The sequence below is a fragment of the Stomoxys calcitrans genome, chromosome 4 (assembly GCF_963082655.1).
Source record: "Stomoxys calcitrans chromosome 4, idStoCalc2.1, whole genome shotgun sequence".
Lineage (NCBI taxonomy): Eukaryota > Metazoa > Arthropoda > Insecta > Diptera > Muscidae > Stomoxys > Stomoxys calcitrans.
In genome coordinates this window covers 62,875,324-62,897,501 of record NC_081555.1, presented here as the reverse complement: position 1 = coordinate 62,897,501, position 22,178 = coordinate 62,875,324, and the positions used below count along the sequence as shown (strand labels likewise).

The 22,178-nt window shown below is 38.0% G+C and overlaps 1 protein-coding gene across 2 annotated transcripts in view; it reads right to left on the bottom strand.

The window, feature by feature from the left end:
• Positions 1-22,178, bottom strand: part of LOC106089988 (mannosyl-oligosaccharide alpha-1,2-mannosidase IA) — a 268,411-nt gene that overhangs the window by 152,470 nt on the left and 93,763 nt on the right. Inside the window, exon 2 of one of the 2 annotated variants that reach the window (XM_059368315.1) lies at positions 5,957-6,434. The exons of the other annotated variant lie outside the window; for it this stretch is intronic. Within the exon in view, the coding sequence (XP_059224298.1) occupies positions 6,426-6,434 (9 nt within the window). The 3' untranslated portion in view covers positions 5,957-6,425. Of the gene's footprint in view, positions 1-5,956; positions 6,435-22,178 lie in introns of those variants that run through there. 2 annotated transcript variants of the gene reach the window in all.

Below are 22,178 nucleotides of genomic sequence, written 5' to 3'. Positions count from 1 at the left end.
CCAGATGATAGGTTAGGCTTGGTATAAATGGGAGTCTGTCATCAGACTAACTTAAACGTTTTCGTCCAATGTGATACCACAGAAACAGGAGAGGGATAGAATATGCTTTCTAGTTCTTGTCGTAGAATCATACAGATCGCTTTAAAAATTTAAACGCATTTTCGCAATTAATACGATTTAAAATACAACATACCAACGCAAGGCCCCTAAAGCCATCGCACCTAATATGGTTGTAAAGTCTTCTAACCAAAGACGAAACGCGTCCCATAGTGGTTGGTGTGTGTTGCTACCTTTGGCTTTCCTTTTCCATTTGCATCTTCGATCATTCAGCTCGTCTCGAAAGAGAAACAAATCTCAACAACAAATGTTCACATTCGCTAAATCAGACAAGTTCTCGAAAAAATGAGAACTTTAAATTGAACTCCTTCTGACTGCCAGTGCGGGACACATACACAGCAGATGTCCTATAATCTCCTCTTCTTCGACATCCTCACAGCTCCTGCAAAAGTCGTTATTGGCAACCTTCAGTCTGTCAGCATGTTTTCCGATCAGACAGTGACCTGTCATGACAGTCACTATGACTGTCGCTGGAAGCATAGCCACATATTCCTGTGGAGGTTAGTTCCTAGTCCCACAAGCTCGTCCGCTCTACAATTCTCACGGATACGTCTGTGGCGCGGCACCCAGTACAGCCATCTTGTTGAGATATCTGCGACAGATGAGGGCGGTTTTTGAATTGAAAGAAATGAAAGAAGTACGTTTTCCAGGGTTTTAATGGCTACCTGGCTGTCTGAGAAGATTCTTATGCCAATCGTCGTTACAACATTATATTGTAGCCATTCCACTACTTATTTGATTGCAAGGAACTCCACTTGATACAACCTGCAGCGGTTGGGTAAGCTTCGTCATATGACTAGATTGGAACCATCTACAATATATAGAAGTCTATGTAACTTCTATTACCAGGGATATTGTAGTTGCAATCGATTCTATCAGGAATAGTGGTATAGTAGCTTTTATCAAAAGGCGGCTCAGGCAATGTGAAATCCAGACTGCCTGGAACATCGGACATTTTATCAAAAGGAAAGCCCCTTAGCTTCACAGCAATATGTCTAGCCACGATGTCCAGAGGCATGAGGTGTAGCATTAAATTCAGTGCATCAGATGGTGTCGTCCTCAGTGCGGCTGTGATGCACAAACAAGCCATCCTTTGCATCCGGGTGATTATTAAACAACAGCGCCACAACATTATATAGCATTATAGGGCTGACAACTGATGTATATACCCAGTGCATGTCACGCGGGTTAAGGACCCAATATCTCTCTTGCTGGTTAAATTTCCTGTCCAGCAGAACACCCAGGTATTTTGCGCATTCAGTAAACCGTACATTTTTACTCCCAAGGAGACAGGTGGCACTGTAGGTAACTTGTATCTCCTGCTGAAAAGAACTACTTCTGTCTTGCACGGATTTACATCTAGACCACTTTATGTAGCCCACTTCGCTGTCGCACTTAAGGCTTCCCGAAGAATACCTCCTAGCGTGCTGGCTAACGCGAGCACTTTTTCCCCTTTCTCTTCCAAAGACAATAATACATTGTTAATGGCTATATTCCAAAGTAGAGGAGACAGTACATCTCCTTGAGGGGTTCCTGTAAATTGTAAATTTTGCTCATGAACATTCCACTAAGGGACAGGGGCAAACTTCTCACATATCAATGAGTGCAGTCCGATTCAAGTTTAAGCTCAATGATAAGGGGCCTCTTTTTTATAGCCGAGTCTGAACGGCGTGCCGCAGTGCGACACCTCTTTGGAGAGAAGTTTTACATGGCATAGCACCTCACAAATGTTGCCAGCATAAGGTGGGGAAAACCATCGCTGAAAATTTTTTCTGACGGTCTCGCCAGGATTCGAACCCAGGCGTTCAGCGTCATAGGCGGACATGCTAACCTCTGCGCTACGGTGGGGTTCCTGTGCTGGCCCATTTTTTAGATCCACAGATTCACACCCTGCCGTAACGTATCTTTTAGTAAGTAAGCTATTTAAATATATTTTTTTAAAGTAGCGTTGATGTTTAGAAACCCCAGCGACTGACGTCGGTTTCATGTTATTGAAAGCAACTTCAATGTTAAGAAGATATGTTTCTATTAACCTCTCAAGAGTCTTCAACATAAAGGATGACAGACTAATAGGACGAAAATCGTTCGCCTTTGTGTGGTAAGGTTTTCCTGCTTTTGGAATGGAAATGACTTTCGTGTCTTTCCATCCTACAGATATATACAACATGATGATACAAGCGGAGTATATCTTCCCAAGCCAAGGAACCAGCCTATCGGGAACATCTTCTAATTCAACCAGTGATACATCACCAGGGCCTGGCGATGAAGGGAGTCGAAACTTGTTAACGCACGAAGGATTTTCGACTCAGACAGAATTTCCAATAACCTCCGACGAATGCATACCGGTGACAACCTCCCCTGGCGCCACGTTGTCCGTTGGATAATTACCCGGGAAATGTGTATCAACGAATATTTCTAGTGTTTCCTGAGTAGACATTGTCCATACATTCTCTGACTTCAGAATATACCCCACCGTAGTAGGTCTTAAGGATAGCATCTTCCTTAGCCTAGAGCCTCAGATATATCCTTCACGGAGCTGCAGAATTCCACCCAGGATTTGTTCTGAGCCTTTCTCAGCTTGTATTTTCTTAGCTCAGCCTTATAGATGCCGAAATCATGCGGTGCCCATATGGACTTCGCCCTGTTTTCTGCAGCCCTTTCATAGACCAACCAGCTTTGTGGACTACCATGGTGGTCGCTGTTTGCCGCTTGGCTTGTCTCTAGGACTTGTTGACACAAGCGTGGTCTGCTTGACCATTATACAAATGTCCTCCGCAGTTTGCACTCACTTTTCTGGTTTAGAAGGGATAGTCGTGCAAAATATGTGTCGAATATATCCAATCCGCCTTTCACCTGTTTAGCAGAGGGAGCACTTCTGCAGTATTTTCGCTAAGGCTGAAACTAATATAACGATGATTAAAGAAGGCGCGGTCATCCAACACTTCTCCGTTGCATATCCTTCCGCTTAGATTCTCCGATACAAAAGTAAAAATCTAGTACCTCTTGCCCGTTCCTGGTAATAAAGATCGGTAACAGCTATTGCTTTTGAAAGGATTCAAAGTCGATCTAGCCATGTCCGTCTGCCTGTCCGTCGAAAGCACGTTAACTTTCGAAGGAGTAAAGCTAGGCGCTTGAAATTTTTTTAGTGTAGGTCCATGTTTTGTCTTGGTTCTTGACTTTCTGACCCACATGAGGGTGCAACTCTCACCCGATTTAGCTGAAATTTTGCGCTCGGTTTTTTTATGACTTCTAATCCGTCTATAACCTGATATAGCTGCCATATAAACCGAAATATGATATTAACTTCTTGATCCGCTATAGACCGCAATTATAAACCGATTAAGCTGAAATTTTACATGAAGCGTTTTGTTACCCATGTTCCAACAACTGTGCCAAGTATGGTCAAAATCGGATCATATCCTGATATTGCTCCCATATAAACTGATATTCTGATTATAATTCTTGAGCCCATAGAAGGCGCAATTATTATCTGTAATGCTGAAATTTTGCACAATGACTTCCACTTTGGTCTCCAACAGCCAAACCAAGTATGGCCCCTATCGGCTTATAACTTGGCTCCAATAGCATGGCAATTCTTATCCATTATCCTTTGTTTGCCTATAAAGAAATATCGGGTAAAGAACTCGACAAATGCAATCCATGGTAGAAGGTATATAAGATTCGGACTGGCCGAACTCAGCACGCTTTTAGTTGTCTTCTTATTAAGGTGGTTTAAATTGTAGTAGGAAAAATATGCTGAGATCTTTTTTCTTTAAGGCAATGGAGGCGTTAAGTGAAACGAGAGGGTAAATTGATGAATGTGCCGTAATCATTGGCGACACCTTCCATGGTCGAAGAGAGAGAGAGAGAAAGATAATTGAGAACCACACTGCGGCTCCAGTCGATACTTCGCCATTTAATGCCTCTTATCAACTTCATCTATATGCAATCTATATCCAGTAACCTGAATAAGAATCGTAAGGCAATACTTCTTGTCAAATTTCTTGACTATCGGGTGACAAATGGCTACATTTTTGCAATATAAGTCCAACTCGGACTATCTAACCTATCCTATATGGAAGCCATATCAAAATCTCGGGTTGGAAAAAAAGTTAGGACAGACACTATATTTAATATCAAAAATACAATTGAAAAAATATATATGTATATTTGTTTCAATTTTCCGTTTTTTATGTGCACTTAGAAAAGTACCGATCGAAAATTCAACACCTGTCTAAAATGGGTTAAAATCCCAACAACTTGAAACTTGAAGAAACGAGAATCTTAAGTGAAACTCCTTCTGACTGACAGTGCGGGACACACACACCTATTTTTCCTCGACGTCCTCACAGCTCCTACCGAAGCTGTTACTTGCAACCTTCACTATATTAATATGTATTCCGATCAGATAGTAACGGGCACAATGACTAAGACGTCTGTACTAGCCAACGACACCAAAGATCACATTGTGCCACAAAATTTTAGATTCTTCACAATCCGCACTTCATGAAAACTTAGTTTACGTGTCGTTAGAGGCATAGTCACAAACGTTACGTCGTTATGACATTTTATCATAGCCATTCCACTATTTCTTTAATTACACGGATCTCCGCATGGTAGAGCCTACAGTGGTCGGGTAACTTTCTCGATATGACCAGTCCCAGTTCTTCAGAGCAGACCCCAAAGCCCACCATATCGTCTAGCTTCGAACCATCCGTGATGAAGCCTATGTAACTTACGAGGGGAATCGTAATTCTAATTAGTTCTATCAGTAATAGTGGTACAGCACTTTTTATAAAAAAAGCACCTCAGGCAATGTATAATCCATACTACGCGGGGTATCAGCCATTGTTTCAAGGATAACACAGTGCCCGTAGCCGCTCAATGAACAACGAGAAAGCACACTTGGCCTGACATCAATGGCTGCAACAATTTATCTAGCCACAATGTCCAGAGGCAGTAGATGTAATATTACATTCTGTGCATCAGATGGTGTCGTCCTCAGAGTGGCTGTGATCCACAAACAAGTCATCCTTTGGATCCGGTTAAGTATTGAACAGCAATTGGACTTTTGGAGCGACGTCCACCAGACCACAACACCATATAGCACTTTAGGTCTGACAACTGCAAGATACACCCCTTGCGCATGACCCGTGGTTTAAGCCCCCAACTTTTGTAGGTGTATGGGACAAAAGCTCTTAAGTGAATACTTCATGCGGAATTTCGTGAAAATCGGTTGACAAAAAACCACATGTTTGTAAAATAAGACCATTTTCCCAATATAAATCCATTACAAATTAACAAGGATAGACACACAGACGTATTTAGCTAGGTCAATTCAGCTATATACGTCTGTGTTATGATATCCTATATACCATGATAGCTATATAAGATGTAAAAAATCAATTTGCAATTATCATCAATTTTGTCCCTATAATCGAATACCTACCAACGATTTCTTTGGAGGTACCTAAAACAAAAAGAACGTTTTCGTTGGTAACAAAACAAAGATAAAGCTTTAAACTGCATCTTAGCTTTTTGCGCTTTCTTAAGGTAAGCAAAGTTCGTTTTCAACTCTAGTTTTCATTAGCACCATATTTTAGTTTTCCCCTCCTTATTCGAAAGTTTTCTTTACACTTCCCCTTTGAGTTGAAATAATTTTTTCGTTTCGTTCCAGCTGAACGATAGAGAAGCTTTCCCACATCGTCCAGAGAGAAAATTTACGAAAGCTTTCCATCAAAGCGAGCCAACATTTTGGCTGATGCATATTTCATCGCTCTTCATAATAAATACATGATAAGGTTGCTCATTGTGGAATTTATTATACCCGGATAAAAGCATCATGATGTTGTTGGCGATGTTTGCAGCCAACGAGTGTGGTTTAAAGTTTTATTTTATCGGTGAGAAATGGTTGAGGGCTTTTCTATGGGGGGAGGGTAAAATGTTCTCTATTTTGTTGTGTTGTTGCTTGTCTGCCCAAAGCTCAAGGCCAATACAGCTGAAGTGTTGCTTCCTCTTTGTTGGTCCGTCCTTCAACATGACGTTCTTTTGAAACTTCGCATCAAGAGTTCAACTGCGAGAAGCTTTTTTCTTGTTTTGTTATTGATTTGCTCCATTTGTTGTCGATGCTTCTCTCGTATTGCTAGAGAAGTATTCCCAAGTGTGGTCTTCCATACCGCTTTTAAATGTTTGATATAAAAAATAAAATGTTCTTTACTTACTAGATATCCGCCACATCAGATTTAAAATACAAGGCCAAACACTTTGTAGATTTTTCCTCTCCGTGATAAGTATATCCGCGAAAATAGTTATCTTACCTGTAATTGAAAGAAATAAAAATATTATCAGTTAATGAAGCCAAATATCAGTTAGGTTAAGCTAAATTAATTTAAAGGTTTTTTTTTAATGTGCGGTCACACATTGTCACAATGCAAATTTGCCCATAAAAAGCAGGGGTAAACCACCTTAGCGTAGAGGTTAGCATGTCCGCATATGACGCTGAACGCCTGGGTTCACATCCTGGCGAGAATATCAGAAAAATTTTTTCATGGCTGGTTATCGCCTCCTAATGCTAGCGACATTTGTGAGGTTCTTTGCCATTTAAAAACTTCTCGCAAAAGAGATGTCGCACTGCGACACGCCGCTCAGACTCGGCTATAAAAAGGAGGCCCCTTGTCATTGAGGTTAAACTTGAATCGGACAGCACTGATTGATGTGTGACGAGCTGTTACTTGATTTATATCCTGTTTGGTTTGCTATTTCATGTTCATAATGAAATTATGAATAAATTTTGACATACATGCCGAAAATGCTGCAAAACTTGGTGCAGCAGTCACATCATTTGTAGAACATGTAAAACCCAAATCATTTGTGAAACATAGTGGCAATGCCTTATCTTTCTTATAAAGCTAGCTATGTTTTTCTGTATTTATTTATTAATGCCTTTTATCTTCATTAGATGTTTACAATATTTCTGACAAAAACTTCAATTTCTAAGTGAAATTTACCCAGTGGTCAACCCACAAAAACCGTACTATTGTCAATATGACATATATTCGTATTTAATGGTTACTTTAATTTTCTTTTCAATCTAGTAAAGGTTGCAGAGTTTGATATGAGATTTGATGCCAGTGGATTTGGATGAATACCAATTCTCGATTTATAAGTTGTTAGTTGAGATATTATTTCTCCTTTTATTGTTCTAATGTTAAGTTCTGTGTGTATCGTTGTGTTTGTTTTGTAGCTTGGTGCCATTGCAATTCCTCTAAGTGATTTGGACTGGAATTGTGGTGATGCTAAAAACTTGTCCTAAAACATGTGCCCTAAAAACAAGTAAAAACGGCCGGCTGAACTTTGGATACCCACCACCTCGGTAAACGATACATCATTTATGAAACCTTTCAAGTTATATCAAAATATGTTCCCATCTCATCATCAAAGTCGCCATGGACGTCGAAGGGTCTAACACAATTCACTGTCCTCGACCATAAAACGGGCGATTTGTCCATATGGTAGCTACATCCAAATATAATCCGATCTACACCAAATTCAGGCTGTGTAGGGGTTTAATACAACTCATTGTACCAAATTCACCGAAATCGGATAATAATGAGCCTTTTATGGCATCTAGACCTTAAATCGGGAAGTTGGTATACATGACAGCTATATCCAAATATAGACCGATCTGGACCAAATAGGGCACGGATCTTAAGGAGCCTAACACAGCTCACTCTACCAAAATTCAAGGAAATCAAGAACTTAAATCGGTACATCGGTATATATGGTAGCTATATCCAAATATAACCCGATCTAGATCACACTGGGAACGCAACACATTGCACTGCGGGCCACAGCCGCGACAAAAATCGAAAATTCTATTGTGACAAATTACATTGCAAAATCAAAAATCTTCTTCCAACAAATCCGATTTTCATATTCCAACATTGTTTCTGTGATTTGCAACGGAAGTTGGCAAAGCGAAGCAAAACAAGTTGACTTTTGTATATGATCAAAATACATCTCGTATTTTTAAAAGTGAACATGTTAAAAAGTAGTATGCTAAAATATTTCTTTTTTCGAAGTTATTTTAAACGTACTGCAATTGTTTTTAACCAATAATATATTGTCAATGTCACTTTTGATTCTATTACAATTAGCTGTTTGGAAATGTATATTTTCAAAATAATCTTTCCTATGTATTAAAAAAGTTGACTTTTAACAACTTTCCACTTCCCAAAACGTATTGAAATTTTATTTAAATTGTTGGTAGGTTAGGTTAGGTTGAAAAGAGAAAGAGAGAAGTTGGTTCATGTCTGGTATTGTGTCTCCATATAAGTGCCGGTATCTGTTAGACGCGAAAGCCGGGCAATGACAATGGAAATGCTCCAACGTCTCATAATCTTCCCTGCATGCCCTACACATGCTATCACTTGCCGCTCCGATTTTACATAAGTGAGCTCATAGTCCTATGTGTCCCGTTATGATGCCAATAGCTATACTGACCTACTTCTTACTTCCTTTTAGTATTAACCTCGTCTTCTCACGATCTGGATCCCCCATAGGATTTTCGCCTTCCTACCAATCGTTTCGCTGTTCCATGATTTTGCATGCGCATTCGTCGCCCACTCCCTTAACTCGGACTGCGTCGACCTGAAAGGCTTCGGGTTAACCAAGTTCATTGACGACAGTCCTCTGACCTTGACCGCCAAATTGTCTGCCCTTTAATTTTCCCTTACTCCGTTATGGCCCGGCACCCAAACGATGCGGATTTTGCCATTCTCAGAGAAGGCGTTTATCTCCTTCTTACACTGCAAGACTATTCGTGATCTTACCGTCCTGGTTGTTATTGTCCTTATGGCAATTTTACTGTCGATAAAGATGTTCACACTCGACGTCCTCGCGTTAGCACCACACCACTTCACGCATTCCGTGATCGCCCGGATCTCCCCCTGCAGGACCGTATTATGGTCAGACAGTCTAAAACAGATCTCAGTCCCAGGGTTCTTAATGTAGACCCCCAGGACCATTCTGTCCTCTAGCTTTGATCCATCCGTGTAATATGATCTTCCAGATGGCAATACTAGGATTCCGTCAATCCAAGACTGTGCCGATTGCAGCAGTGCCTCGCACTCGACTTCAAGGTTCATCTCAGGTATCCGATCGGAAACCTCTTCCCTTCCTTCCAGTTTTCGTATCGTCGCCTCGATTATACCGCGATGGTAAAATGTTGGTAAGAGTGTACATTTTGCGACGTATATGGTTTCAGTTGACCGCTTCTGCCCGGCATTATGTAACATTCAAAAAACCAATTCTACCTCTAGTCCAAATCTATGAAATTTGTGAAAACGGTTTGTATGTTGTTGAGTGTGCCAAAAAATTCCGTGTTTGTGTTCTTATACCCACCAGCGAAGGATTAGGACAAAAACTATATTGAGCAGAAACTTTGTCTTCGGCCCATAAAAGGCGCAATTATTATCCGATTTCACAAAAGGTCTGTACCAAGTTTGGTTAGGATCGGATCATTTTTGGGTCTAGCCGTATACAGACCGATTTCCCGATTAAAGGTCTTTAATCCAATAATGACGTATTTATTATGCGATTTTCTGAAATTTGGTACAGTGAGCTATCTTAAACCACTACATCCCTACGGTCTGGAACCCTTTTTATTGCTCGATACATTACATTTTCCGCAGAATTGTGATAAAATGTGGTTAAAACGTGATTTCAACCCGATGTGGTAGGAATCCCAACTTTGGCCCTGCTGAACTTAATGCCATTGTAATTTTTCGTTTCAAAATGAAATTTTTTACTGCGTCTTTTTTTTAATGTGTCTTTTTACATTTGTAAATTTTGGAAATTTGGTGTTCGAAACTAAAACTGGAATTCAGGCGGTAGCGCTTTGTGGGTGCTATGTCAAAACATGGACCTATCTTGATCATTTTTATTTTCCACATTTTTTACTCTCTGGAAAGGCAAAACTCCAAATCACAGCGACATTAGTTGAGAAATTGGTTAAATCGGGCGGTACCGCTATATGGAGGCTATGTCAAAACATGAACCTATCTTGCTAATTTTTCGTTTAGATATTTTTTGCTCTTGAGAAGTCGAAACGCCAAATTACAGCGACATTTGTTGGAAAATACTCCAAAACCTCTTCAGAATGGGTGAAATTTGGCGGTACCGCTATATGTGGGGACTATGCCAAAAAATGGATCCATCTTGATAATGTTTGCTCTCTGATAAGCCCAAATACCAAATAACAGCAACACTTCTTGAATTCCCTTTAAAATAGGTGCAATAGGAAGGTACCGCTATATGGGACTTATACCTAAACATGGACCAATGTTCATAATTTTTTTGATAGTGCTTTTTACTTACTAGAAGATATTAATGCAAATTTCAGATCGATAGCTTCATTGGAAATATTATTGAAATATTATTATGAGATAAACATCCGATCATTAATCTCAAAACATGGAGTTTTTATTTAAATACCAAAATAACACCGCTTCTTGGAAAATCCTTTACATTTTGTGGTTGTTGTTGTAGCCACATTTGCATGAGGAGGTAGCGATCCTCGTCAAGCTCCTGTGTGAGCAAGCTCGTTCCGGCCCAAATGACCGATCGCCGCGGAAACAAGGTGGTAATTGGTTATTTAAAGGCGCTTCTCGTGACAGAAATTAACACCATACGGACCAGACCTCAATGTTCCAGCCCAGTGTTGCCATTTTTGGTAGGTTCCTACCTATCTACCAAGAGAATAAAAACCTACCAAGGTTTTTAGGCTGATAGGCTGACCTCATATTTTGGTGGGTTTTACCAAAATATTAATACCAACTCAATTATTGATAAAATCGTCGGGGATAACTTAAAATAATTTCACTTCTTGCCGCCACTGTGTATTCGTTTAGACTGCAGAATAAAACCATGGATGTCGAGGGGCCTTATACTGTTACAAGGGTCTCACTGTTTCAAATTTCAGAGAAAAGGTTCTGATATCTGAAATGATAAAGATTCAATAGCGACTATAACTGGTTCGGGTGTCAAGGGATCTCTTTCAAATTTCGTAAATTAGAGGTAAGAAATGCGGCTTTTGTGCGTTCAATGCCTTCAATGGGGAAAAAAGGCCTATATGGCATCTGGTCCATATTCAGATGTTGAGGGGTCCATGCAACACACTGTCATGGCTAAAATGGACAGTAAATGCGCACTTAAGTTTGTTCTGACTGCAGAGTTATTTCAACATACAGATGGACAAACATTGTTAGATCGTATATGTAACTTAATATTACGACGATCTAGTATGTATACTTTGTAAGGTTGAAAATGTAGAATTTGAGTGTTGCAAATGAAATGACAAAATTACCAACTCTTCAGTGGTGGGTATAAATAAAAACATATCCCATTTTTTGGCTTGCAGAATATTTGGTAGGTTTTGGACGGGTTTGGTAGGATTTTTTTTAAATTGTGGTAGGAAACAATTTTATCGAGTGCCAAGACTATTCAAGCCTATGTGGTGCTCACAGTGATCCCTTGTAGTACATACCGGTGGCCATTTTTTCCATAGTTACAAATTCACTTAGATCGTTTACCTTCGAGTGGTCCAAGAAAATTCCTAAACACCGTTGCGGCTTGAAATTTAAAATATTCCTTTTAGAAGGTTGCTACTTTTCACAAAAACATTTATTTTTCATACTTTTATCAGGTCTGTCAGGTCCACTATTTTTGGGACTGCCCTCGTATATCAGTTTGCCCTCGTGTATCAATGAGTTTAAACATAAATCGGACTGCACTCATTGATAAGAGTGAAGTATCGCCGCTGTTCCTCAATGGAAACATGGCCAAATTTGCATGTATGTTGTGGTTTAGGTTAGGTTGAAAAGAGGGTGCAGATATTAATCCTTCCATGCCACTATGGACATACACCTAAGCCAGTAATCGGCTTGTTGTGCGCTCTAAAAACTATAAAGTAACCTCTAAAAAGAAAATTTTAAGTTAGGAATTCCGTGCTACTTACTAAATCCTTAAATGTTTTCAATACCACTCCCCTAAGTTGGTTCATGTCTGGTATACTACCTAAGTGTCGGTATCTGTTAGATATTTAAGGAGGGCGGTAGCTCATTTCTATCACAATTTTTAAAATTTCCAGATCTCGAAAATTGGTAAGGTGATTTAAGCCAATTTAAGTTTTCTATGTAAACCAAAAACACAAATTTGACTTTCAAATTTGGAGCGGTGTAAATTTGGGCCGTTTCACTCACAAAACCACCGAAATTAACATACTATATACTGATCATGGTAATACAGGGCCTCAAAAGAAAGGTAATAGAATAATAGTAATAGGGAGTAGAATACGGATTATAAGTAAAATAAAAGGTTAATACCATGGATCGCGTCTATTAAGTTCCTTGGACCACATTTCTCCTTAAGGAGGTATCAAAATTAAATATTTTGCAATGAATTTTTTGTATTAGAAATGCGTTTTAGTAATGCGTGAAGAAATCCATTTGGTTGATCGGTTAATAAGGGAATTATATTATGTTTTGGATCACATTAAACCATATTTGACGTAGATGTTAGAGATCATAACAAAACGTGACAAATTTCAGCTAAATTGGATTGAATTGCGCCTTAAGAGGGTCAAGTAGTAAAACCTGAAGTGCGGTATATATGAACCAAGACCGACACAGGTATAAAAGTCACAAAATACTATAGGAAAAATGTCAGCCACAATAGTTTAAAATCGTTTCATATGTTATCTATATCAAAACTTGCACCTATGTAGCCCATTCGATATCCTTAGCATCCCACTCATATTTCTGGTATTTGTAAAAGATTTCGAAAAGCTAGTTTTACTCGTTCGGCAGTTAGCTTGCTTTTGATAGGCAACTGGACAGACTTGGCTACACCGGCTAAGAAGTCACGCCAACCATGAATATAGATACCTTATCCTCAGATCAATATTTGAAAAAGTTATAAACGGAATGAGCGGCCCAAACTTTAGATGCCCACCATCATAGATATAGTTCTTATTTTATAGAAATAAAGTAAAAACACATTAGTTTCGGCCGAGCTGAACATTTCACCATACAAGTATGTTAGATACGCATTTTATAAAGCCAAACGTTTATTCGGGAAATCGGTCTGTTTACAAATATTAAGCTCCCATCAAGACAAAATGGGGCAAGAATGTTGAAAGGCCTAAAACTGTTTTTCGATTTGCTTTCAAAAAATGCTTGAATTGGCCAGCCTATTGTGACTTTTGATAAGCCAACGATTTAACCTTTGGGTACTTTACATATGCTTTGAAACCAAATGTGTATGGGTGATAGTAAGATTGGTAGTAGGCCGAGAGAAAAATAAACAAAAAAAATTAGTTACGTAGGTATAGAGAAGAAAAAAAATTTTGGGAGATGGATTGAAAAAAGAAACTTGAAGAGAAAAGACATTAATTTTTTTGTGCTACGGAAGAAAAATTTAGAAAAATTGTTTAAATATCAGAAAGAAAAGAAAAATAAAAGATTGTGCCAGAAAAATAACAAAAAGCCATAACCGGACTTTCCAATAAGGATCTAAGGACCGAAAACAACATTGCATCAATTTTGCAGTCCATAAACTTGGGGTCATTTGCAATACCAGCGACCAATGACACATTATGGACCTACAATTCTACAGAAAGAAATTCTCTAGAGATTGGATGCAGTAAACTTTGAACTTCGAAACTCTCCTTACCAACATTTTGCTGGAGCAGCAATTCTCAATTATATTAAAGTATTACCCGAATATACCAGTTTTTCAAAACACCCGGATGCGTCAATTTTTTTTAATATATCCGGATGTGCCAAATATTTAAAAATACACGGATTTCAAAATCCTTATTGGCTGTTTAACCATTTTAAGCTGGAACTAACAAAGTGCCAAGAATCCAAACACTTTCCTTGCAAAAATATATTAAATTCATTTCAATTATTATCACAGTTAGATTAAGTATTTCACGTTAAATTCAACATCTTATACAAATTTAATATGAAAATAAGAAGACCACCGTCAACAGGCCTGATGACATCGTGGGAATTAATTTGGTAAGTCCAAAACACACTTACACATATTTCTTAATATTGTTTCTTATTTATTTGTTTTTAAATTATTCCCTATAAAATTAATAATCCATGATTTTAGTTTAATTTGCCATATGTTTACCAAACTTGCCTATAAAATCAAATTTCATATATAATTACGAATTTTCATTTTACACTCAAAACTATATTGTATTATGCCAAACAAATATTCATGATTTGTACTTTTATTTTAATTATCATTCACTTATAAATATAAACGTTTGTTGTTGATTATGAAACTTTAAGGGGTTTCATTACGTCACGAAAGGTGAAGGTAGTCTATTAGGAGGTGCATTTAGGGCTGACGAGAATTGGTAAGTCAGCAGGAGGGTCGGGTAAAGAGTCCAGAGCAACAACCTCACATCTAATGTTGCTCACTAACTATTAATACCATCCGGATTCTTAAGCTCACTAGCACAAACACACACCCACACATCACACATGACACAATAGCTACCTTACACTTTACTTTTATGTAGACGCATCCGAATTAGTCTCCAAAGGAAAAGAACTGCCCCAAGACTGAGCACGGCCGGGGCCAGAAGGTAGCGTCTCCGGAGGGGATTGAGCCAGAAGGGTGGATCGTCACATAAATTAAATGGCGCCCAACGTGGGGCCTCAACAGGGTTTTTTTCGATTAAAATATAGTATTTTGTTTGAAGTTTTTTTTTTCACCTACTTCAGCTGTTGAGATCCAACACATACACTCATACTAAATGTTAAGCTATCTACATGTGGACTTTTCATAAGTCGATAAACGGATTATGATACCCTTGGAGATATTTTGATATTTTCACACAGATACACCTTATCATAGCCTAGAGAAGAATTTCATTGGAATTTTGATTTCTCTTAAATTGTTTTGAACTGAACCAGTGAAATTACTTTTAGGGTTTTCACACAGCTTACATCTAAAATTGTACATACGCTACGAGTCGGATTTTGAGGCTGGCCTTTTGTCAGACTTCTACTCTCACACGTATGAACAATTTTTGGAAACTACATACCTGGGTTGATTTTTGTTTCTGGAAAAATCTTAGGAACTTACCTCAGGCATAAGTTTCACTTCGTATGGTATTGATAGACAAAAAGTATTGTACCACCTAATGGATTAACCTTTATCCGAGTAGTGACGTTTAACTATAATTATTTAATTGGATTTGTTATCTGAATATTTTGTGTAAAAATTATTTAATATCTTGAGAATGCTTGTTACTCGAAGTGTTGAAAATTTGACAGGAGAAGAAGTGAATAGAGACAATAACGTGTCTTTTGTCGTCAATGGTGAGGACGGAAATATGAAAGAGACTGGACCTATGACTAGGTCAAGGACAAGAAATATTCGCGATGTTTCTGGAAGACTACGGAGCGTAACAAGGAATGTTACTGGTTGTTCAACGAACTCAATAGATGAGAATAGAGTACATAATATGATTTCTGAGTCAATTAGTGATTTGAGAAGAGAGTTAACCGCATCAATTACAGAAGAGATTGGTAATTTGATAATAGGGCTTCCTTTAGGTCAGGATAGAAGAGGAACTGTTAACTCTACCGCAGAGATACGTCCTAGAGAAGCTAATGGTAGTCCTTATACTCCTCCGATTTCTTCCGAGAAGACTATGAATATAATAAGAAATTGGAAATTAGCGTTTACTGGAAGTAGTAATGATATCTCCATTGACGAGTTTATCTATAGGGTCAATATTATGACGGAGAATACTCTAGGAGGCGATTTTCAATTGTTATGCAAGTATGCTCATTTATTGTTCGACGATAAAGCTTTAGGGTGGTTTTGGAGGTACCATCGCCAAAAAGACAATATAGAGTGGTCCGAACTTGCTACTGCCTTAAAGAGACAATATAAGGAATTCTACAACGATTACGACATTAGGGACGATATGCGTCGTAGGAAACAAAGACTAAACGAGACATTCGATGACTATTGTGATGCAATAATGGGTTTATCTGATAAACTTCGCTTGCCAATGGATGAAGAGGAAATTTGCGAAACGCTTACACGTAATCTAAGGTCTGAAATACGTCATGAATTATTGCACGTTAATATTGGTAGTGTAGCAGAATTGAGGAAAGCTGTTAGAAAGCATGAGAAGTTTGTAGGCGATGTGCAAGCACTACATCGTTATAGACAGTTCCGTGATAAGGGAAAAATTTCTGAAATTAGTGAGGAAGTAGATGAATTAGAGGAAGAACTAGTCGATGGTGAGTTGCTTGAAATGCATAGGCAAACACAATGCTGGAATTGCAAAGAATATGGCCACACTTATAAGGATTGCGAAAAGGACAGAACAGTATTTTGTTATGGATGTGGTCTAAAAAATATGTTTAAACCTAACTGTAAAAAATGTAACAATTCGGGAAACTTGAAGAGGGATGTTCCTTATTTGAAGAAGGGACATCCTTATGCACCGTTAAGGAAGTAAATGATATAAAGATAGACAGTGATGTGGATAATGCTAAATTTTACAGTGAGTTTGAATTAATACCACATGATTTGGTGGAAAATAAGCGTGTAGGTTTGAATTTTAGTTTAAGGAAAGGAACCAAATCTAAACGTAGTGCTTATCGTATGAGGAATTTTTGGAGAAAACTAAAATCTTTTAAGAAATGTACGGTTGCGTCGATAGTGATAAAAGATAATGATACAAGACCATTTTTGCCATTGACTATCGAAGATAAATTGTATTTTGCCCTGTTGGATAGTGGGGCAAATAGAAGTGTAATTGGTGGTAAATTGGCTCAAGAAATAGAACACTTACCAAACTTTAGAAAGTGTCATGGTAATGTGAGAACAGCAGATGGGCAGAGACAGGACATTTCAGGCATAGTTAATTTGGAATTTACTTTTGAAAATCAGGAGTGTAACTTTGAATTTTTAGTAATAAAATCTATAAAGCAGGATATCATATGCGGAATGGATTTCTGGAATAAATTTCAGATCTCTATAAATATGATTAATGAAATATTTGAAGTCAAAAATCACAGTAGTGATTCTGATTTTATTATATTATCGGACGAACAGACTCGGAAACTACGTGCTATAGTGGATATGTTCCCTAATTCAGAGAAGGAAGGCTTAGGCTGTACAAATTTTGTTGAGCACAACATCGATACGGGTGATGCGAAACCCATAAAACAGCGATATTATCCAATTTCACCAGCAAAAGAGAAACTATTGTGTGCCGAAATTGACAGGATGCTTTCGTTAGGGGTAATTGAAGAATGTCCGCAATCCGCTTGGTCTTCCCCGGGAGTTTTAATAGAGAAGCCAGAAAAGGTTAGATTTTGCGTTGATAGTAGGAAACTGAATGCTGTCACAGTTAAAGATTCTTACCCGATACCTAATATCGAAGGCATACTTTCTAGATTACCGGCTGTCCAGTTCATATCAAAAGTGGACTTAAAAGATGCCTTTTGGCAAATTAGGCTAGATGAGCCATCTAAACCCAAAACTGCCTTTACGATACCAAATAGACCACTTTACCAGTTTACAAGGATGCCATTTGGGCTCTGCAATGCACCCCAAACAATGTGTCGCTTGATGGACATGGTCATTCCATATAATTTGAAGTCTCGTGTCTTCGTTTATTTGGATGATTTGTTGATCGTATCAGAAGGGTTTGAGGAGCATTTGCAACATTTACAGGAAGTGGCTGGTCGATTCAGGAAAGCGAATCTTACTATAAATGTAAAGAAAAGTTTTTTTTGTATAAAAAGGGTAAAATATTTGGGTTACATTGTAGGTGAAGGTTCGCTAAAGGTTGATCCGGAGAAAGTAAATGCAATATCACAGTTTCCAACACCGACTTCATTGCGATCTCTTCGACAATTTTTGGGCATGATTGGTTGGTACCGTCGTTTCATCGAGGATTTTTCCAAGTACACGTTTCCATTGACTGAATTGCTGTCTACGAAAAGGGTATTCAAATGGACGGAAGATGCTCAGAATTCATTCGAATTGTTAAAGGCGAAATTATGTAGCGCACCAGTGTTAGTTCATGCTGACTTTGCAAAACCATTTATAGTACAGTGCGATGCCAGTACAGTTGGAGTGGGAGCGGTCTTAGCCCAAGAGGATAGTGAGGGAATTGAACGACCCATAGCATATATGTCCCAGAAGCTTAACAAGGCTCAAAGAAATTTCACGATTACTGAATTGGAATGTTTAGCCGTTATTTTGGCTATTAAGAGATTTCGAGCGTACATTGAGGGGCATGAATTTAAGGTTGTGACGGATCATGCCAGCCTGAAGTGGCTGATGCGCCAAAGTGACCTATCTGGACGTTTAGCCAGATGGGCATTGAAATTGCAAGGCTTCAATTTTACTATTGAACACCGAAAAGGCAGGGAGAATATTGTACCTGATGCGCTTTCACGAGCGTTTGTAGATGGAAATGTTGTGTCCGAAGTGAATATTGAAGTGTTGCCGACCGTAGATTTAGATTCAGAAGCTTTTCGCGGTGAAGAGTATTCAAGATGGCGTGATACACTAACCAAGTCGGAATATCCTGATTTTAAAATAGATGGGATCTATATTTACAAGAGAGTAACCTTTACAACGGGAGATATGGACGATCGACACTCTTGGAGGTTAGTACTACCACGGGAGCTGAGGAAAAATGCTATTTACTCTGCCCATAATCAACCTAATGTATCCCACTGTGGTATTGCGAAAACAACGGAATTAATTAGACGATACTTTTATTGGCCTAGATTGGTAACAGATGTAAAAGAATATATTGGAACCTGCAAAATTTGTAAAACTTCCAAGGTGCCAACATCAATTTTACGACCGCCAATGGGCCAGATGATTGAGACGAAAAGACCTTTTCAGAGGCTTTATATAGACCTCATTGGACCATTTCCCAGAACTCGGAGTGGACACTTAGGGATATTAATAATTTTAGATCATTTTTCAAAATTTAGTTTTCTCAAGCCATTAAAAAAGCTAGTTTCAAAACCGATAATTTCATGTTTAAGGGATGAAATTTTTATGTGCTATGGTGTTCCAGAGGTTATAGTCTCTGATAACGGTACGCAGTTCAAGAGTAGAGACTTTGAGAAATTAATGGGGACATTTGGTATCAAACATCAGTTCACTGCATTTTACAGTCCGCAGTCGAATGCAAGTGAACGGGTAAATAGATCAATAAACTCCGCACTACGAGCGTATGTGAAGGAAGATCATCGTCTGTGGGACGCTTACTTACCGAGTGTGAACTGTGCGTTGAGAAATACTATCCATGCAACGACAGGTGAAACACCGTACCAGATAATTTTTGGCCAACATATGATAACGCATGGAAAGGATTTTGATATTATGAGAAGATTGGAGATATTGGAAGAGAGTGATACCAACATGCAGAGAAAGGACAAATTCGCATTATTAAGGGATTCGATACAGTCGAAATTAAAATCGGCATATAAGAAAAATGAAAGAATTTACAATCTGAAATCAAGAATAAGAGAATTCGAAGTGGGTCAGGCAGTTGTTAGAAGAAATTTTACACAAAGCTCTAATCTGAAATACTATAACGCAAAGTTGGCTCCAACAGGTATAGAAGCACAAGTTATTCGAAAGATAGGAAATGTAAATTATGAGTTGAAGGACATGGAAAGCGGAAAAGTCGGCATTTTCCATGCGAAGGATATATGGACATAATTAATTTTTTTTTTTTTTTTTTTTTTTAAGCAGTATATAATTTGTGACTTTTGATAAGCCAACGATTTAACCTTTGGGTACTTTACATATGCTTTGAAACCAAATGTGTATGGGTGATAGTAAGATTGGTAGTAGGCCGAGAGAAAAATAAACAAAAAAAAATTAGTTACGTAGGTATAGAGAAGAAAAAAAAATTTTGGGAGATGGATTGAAAAAAGAAACTTGAAGAGAAAAGACATTAATTTTTTTGTGCTACGGAAGAAAAATTTAGAAAAATTGTTTAAATATCAGAAAGAAAAGAAAAATAAAAGATTGTGCCAGAAAAATAACAAAAAGCCATAACCGGACTTTCCAATAAGGATCTAAGGACCGAAAACAACATTGCATCAATTTTGCAGTCCATAAACTTGGGGTCATTTGCAATACCAGCGACCAAAGACACATTATGGACCTACAATTCTACAGAAAGAAATTCTCTAGAGATTGGATGCAGTAAACCTTGAACTTCGAAACTCTCCTTACCAACATTTTGCTGGAGCAGCAATTCTCAATTATATTAAAGTATTACCCGAATATACCAGTTTTTCAAAATACCCGGATGCGTCAATTTTTTTTAATATATCCGGATGTGCCAAATATTTAAAAATACACGGATTTCAAAATCCTTATTGGCTGTTTAACCATTTTAAGCTGGAACTAACAAAGTGCCAAGAATCCAAACACTTTCCTTGCAAAAATATATTAAATTCATTTCAATTATTATCACAGTTAGATTAAGTATTTCACGTTAAATTCAACATCTTATACAAATTTAATATGAAAATAAGAAGACCACCGTCAACAGGCCTGATGACATCGTGGGAATTAATTTGGTAAGTCCAAAACACACTTACACATATTTCTTAATATTGTTTCTTATTTATTTGTTTTTAAATTATTCCCTATAAAATTAATAATCCATGATTTTAGTTTAATTTGCCAAATGTTTACCAAACTTGCCTATAAAATCAAATTTCATATATAATTACGAATTTTCATTTTACACTCAAAACTATATTGTATTATGCCAAACAAATATTCATGATTTGTACTTTTATTTTAATTATCATTCACTTATAAATATAAACGTTTGTTGTTGATTATGAAACTTTAAGGGGTTTCATTACGTCACGAAAGGTGAAGGTAGTCTATTAGGAGGTGCATTTAGGGCTGACGAGAATTGGTAAGTCAGCAGGAGGGTCGGGTAAAGAGTCCAGAGCAACAACCTCACATCTAATGTTGCTCACTAACTATTAATACCATCCGGATTCTTAAGCTCACTAGCACAAACACACACCCACACATCACACATGACACAATAGCTACCTTACACTTTACTTTTATGTAGACGCATCCGAATTAGTCTCCAAAGGAAAAGAACTGCCCCAAGACTGAGCACGGCCGGGGCCAGAAGGTAGCGTCTCCGGAGGGGATTGAGCCAGAAGGGTGGATCGTCACACTATCTGTCTGAAGCCGATAAAAGCTTTATTTAATACCCGATTTCGCTGAAAATTGAATCAGTGAGTTCTTTTGAACCTCCCGATATCCGAGCTTTATATGGCTGAGGTCGGACTATATTTAGATATAGCTGACATATAGAGAATCTGCTGATAAAGGGTATGAAGCCCATAAAAGCTTTATTTTTTATCCGATTTCGCTGAAATTTTTCGAAACAGTGGGTAGTTTAAGGACTACCGACATCCGTCCCAAATATGTTTCAGCTCGAACTATATTTAGATATAGCTGCCATACAGGCTATATCAGGTTATGGACCGATTTGAACCATACATGGCACAGTTGTTGGATATCATAACAAAACACATCGTGCAAAATTTCATTTCAATCGGATAAGAATTGCGCACTCTAGAGGCTCTAAGGTGTGCTATTCTGGATTACAGTTGACCTATAGTGATTTCTTTAATACTTAAATGCACATAACTTTTGATCCACCGCACCGATTTGATTGAATTTTTTTTAAAAGAAAGAAAGAAAAATCTTTGTGAGTTTGGCGACAGATAGGGTTTTCTTAGTGCTACATTTTCCTCAATCCTTTTTTTCAGAAATAACAAATTTTGGACTATTTATTTTGTTCCTGGAGCGCAATTTTTTAATCTGGAAAACAATTAAAGATTTTGAAAATAGCACAGAATTTCTAAGTAAAATTTTTTTTGAGGTTACTTTTCAGTTTTTTAATTTTTAGAGCGCACAACAAGCCGATTACTGCC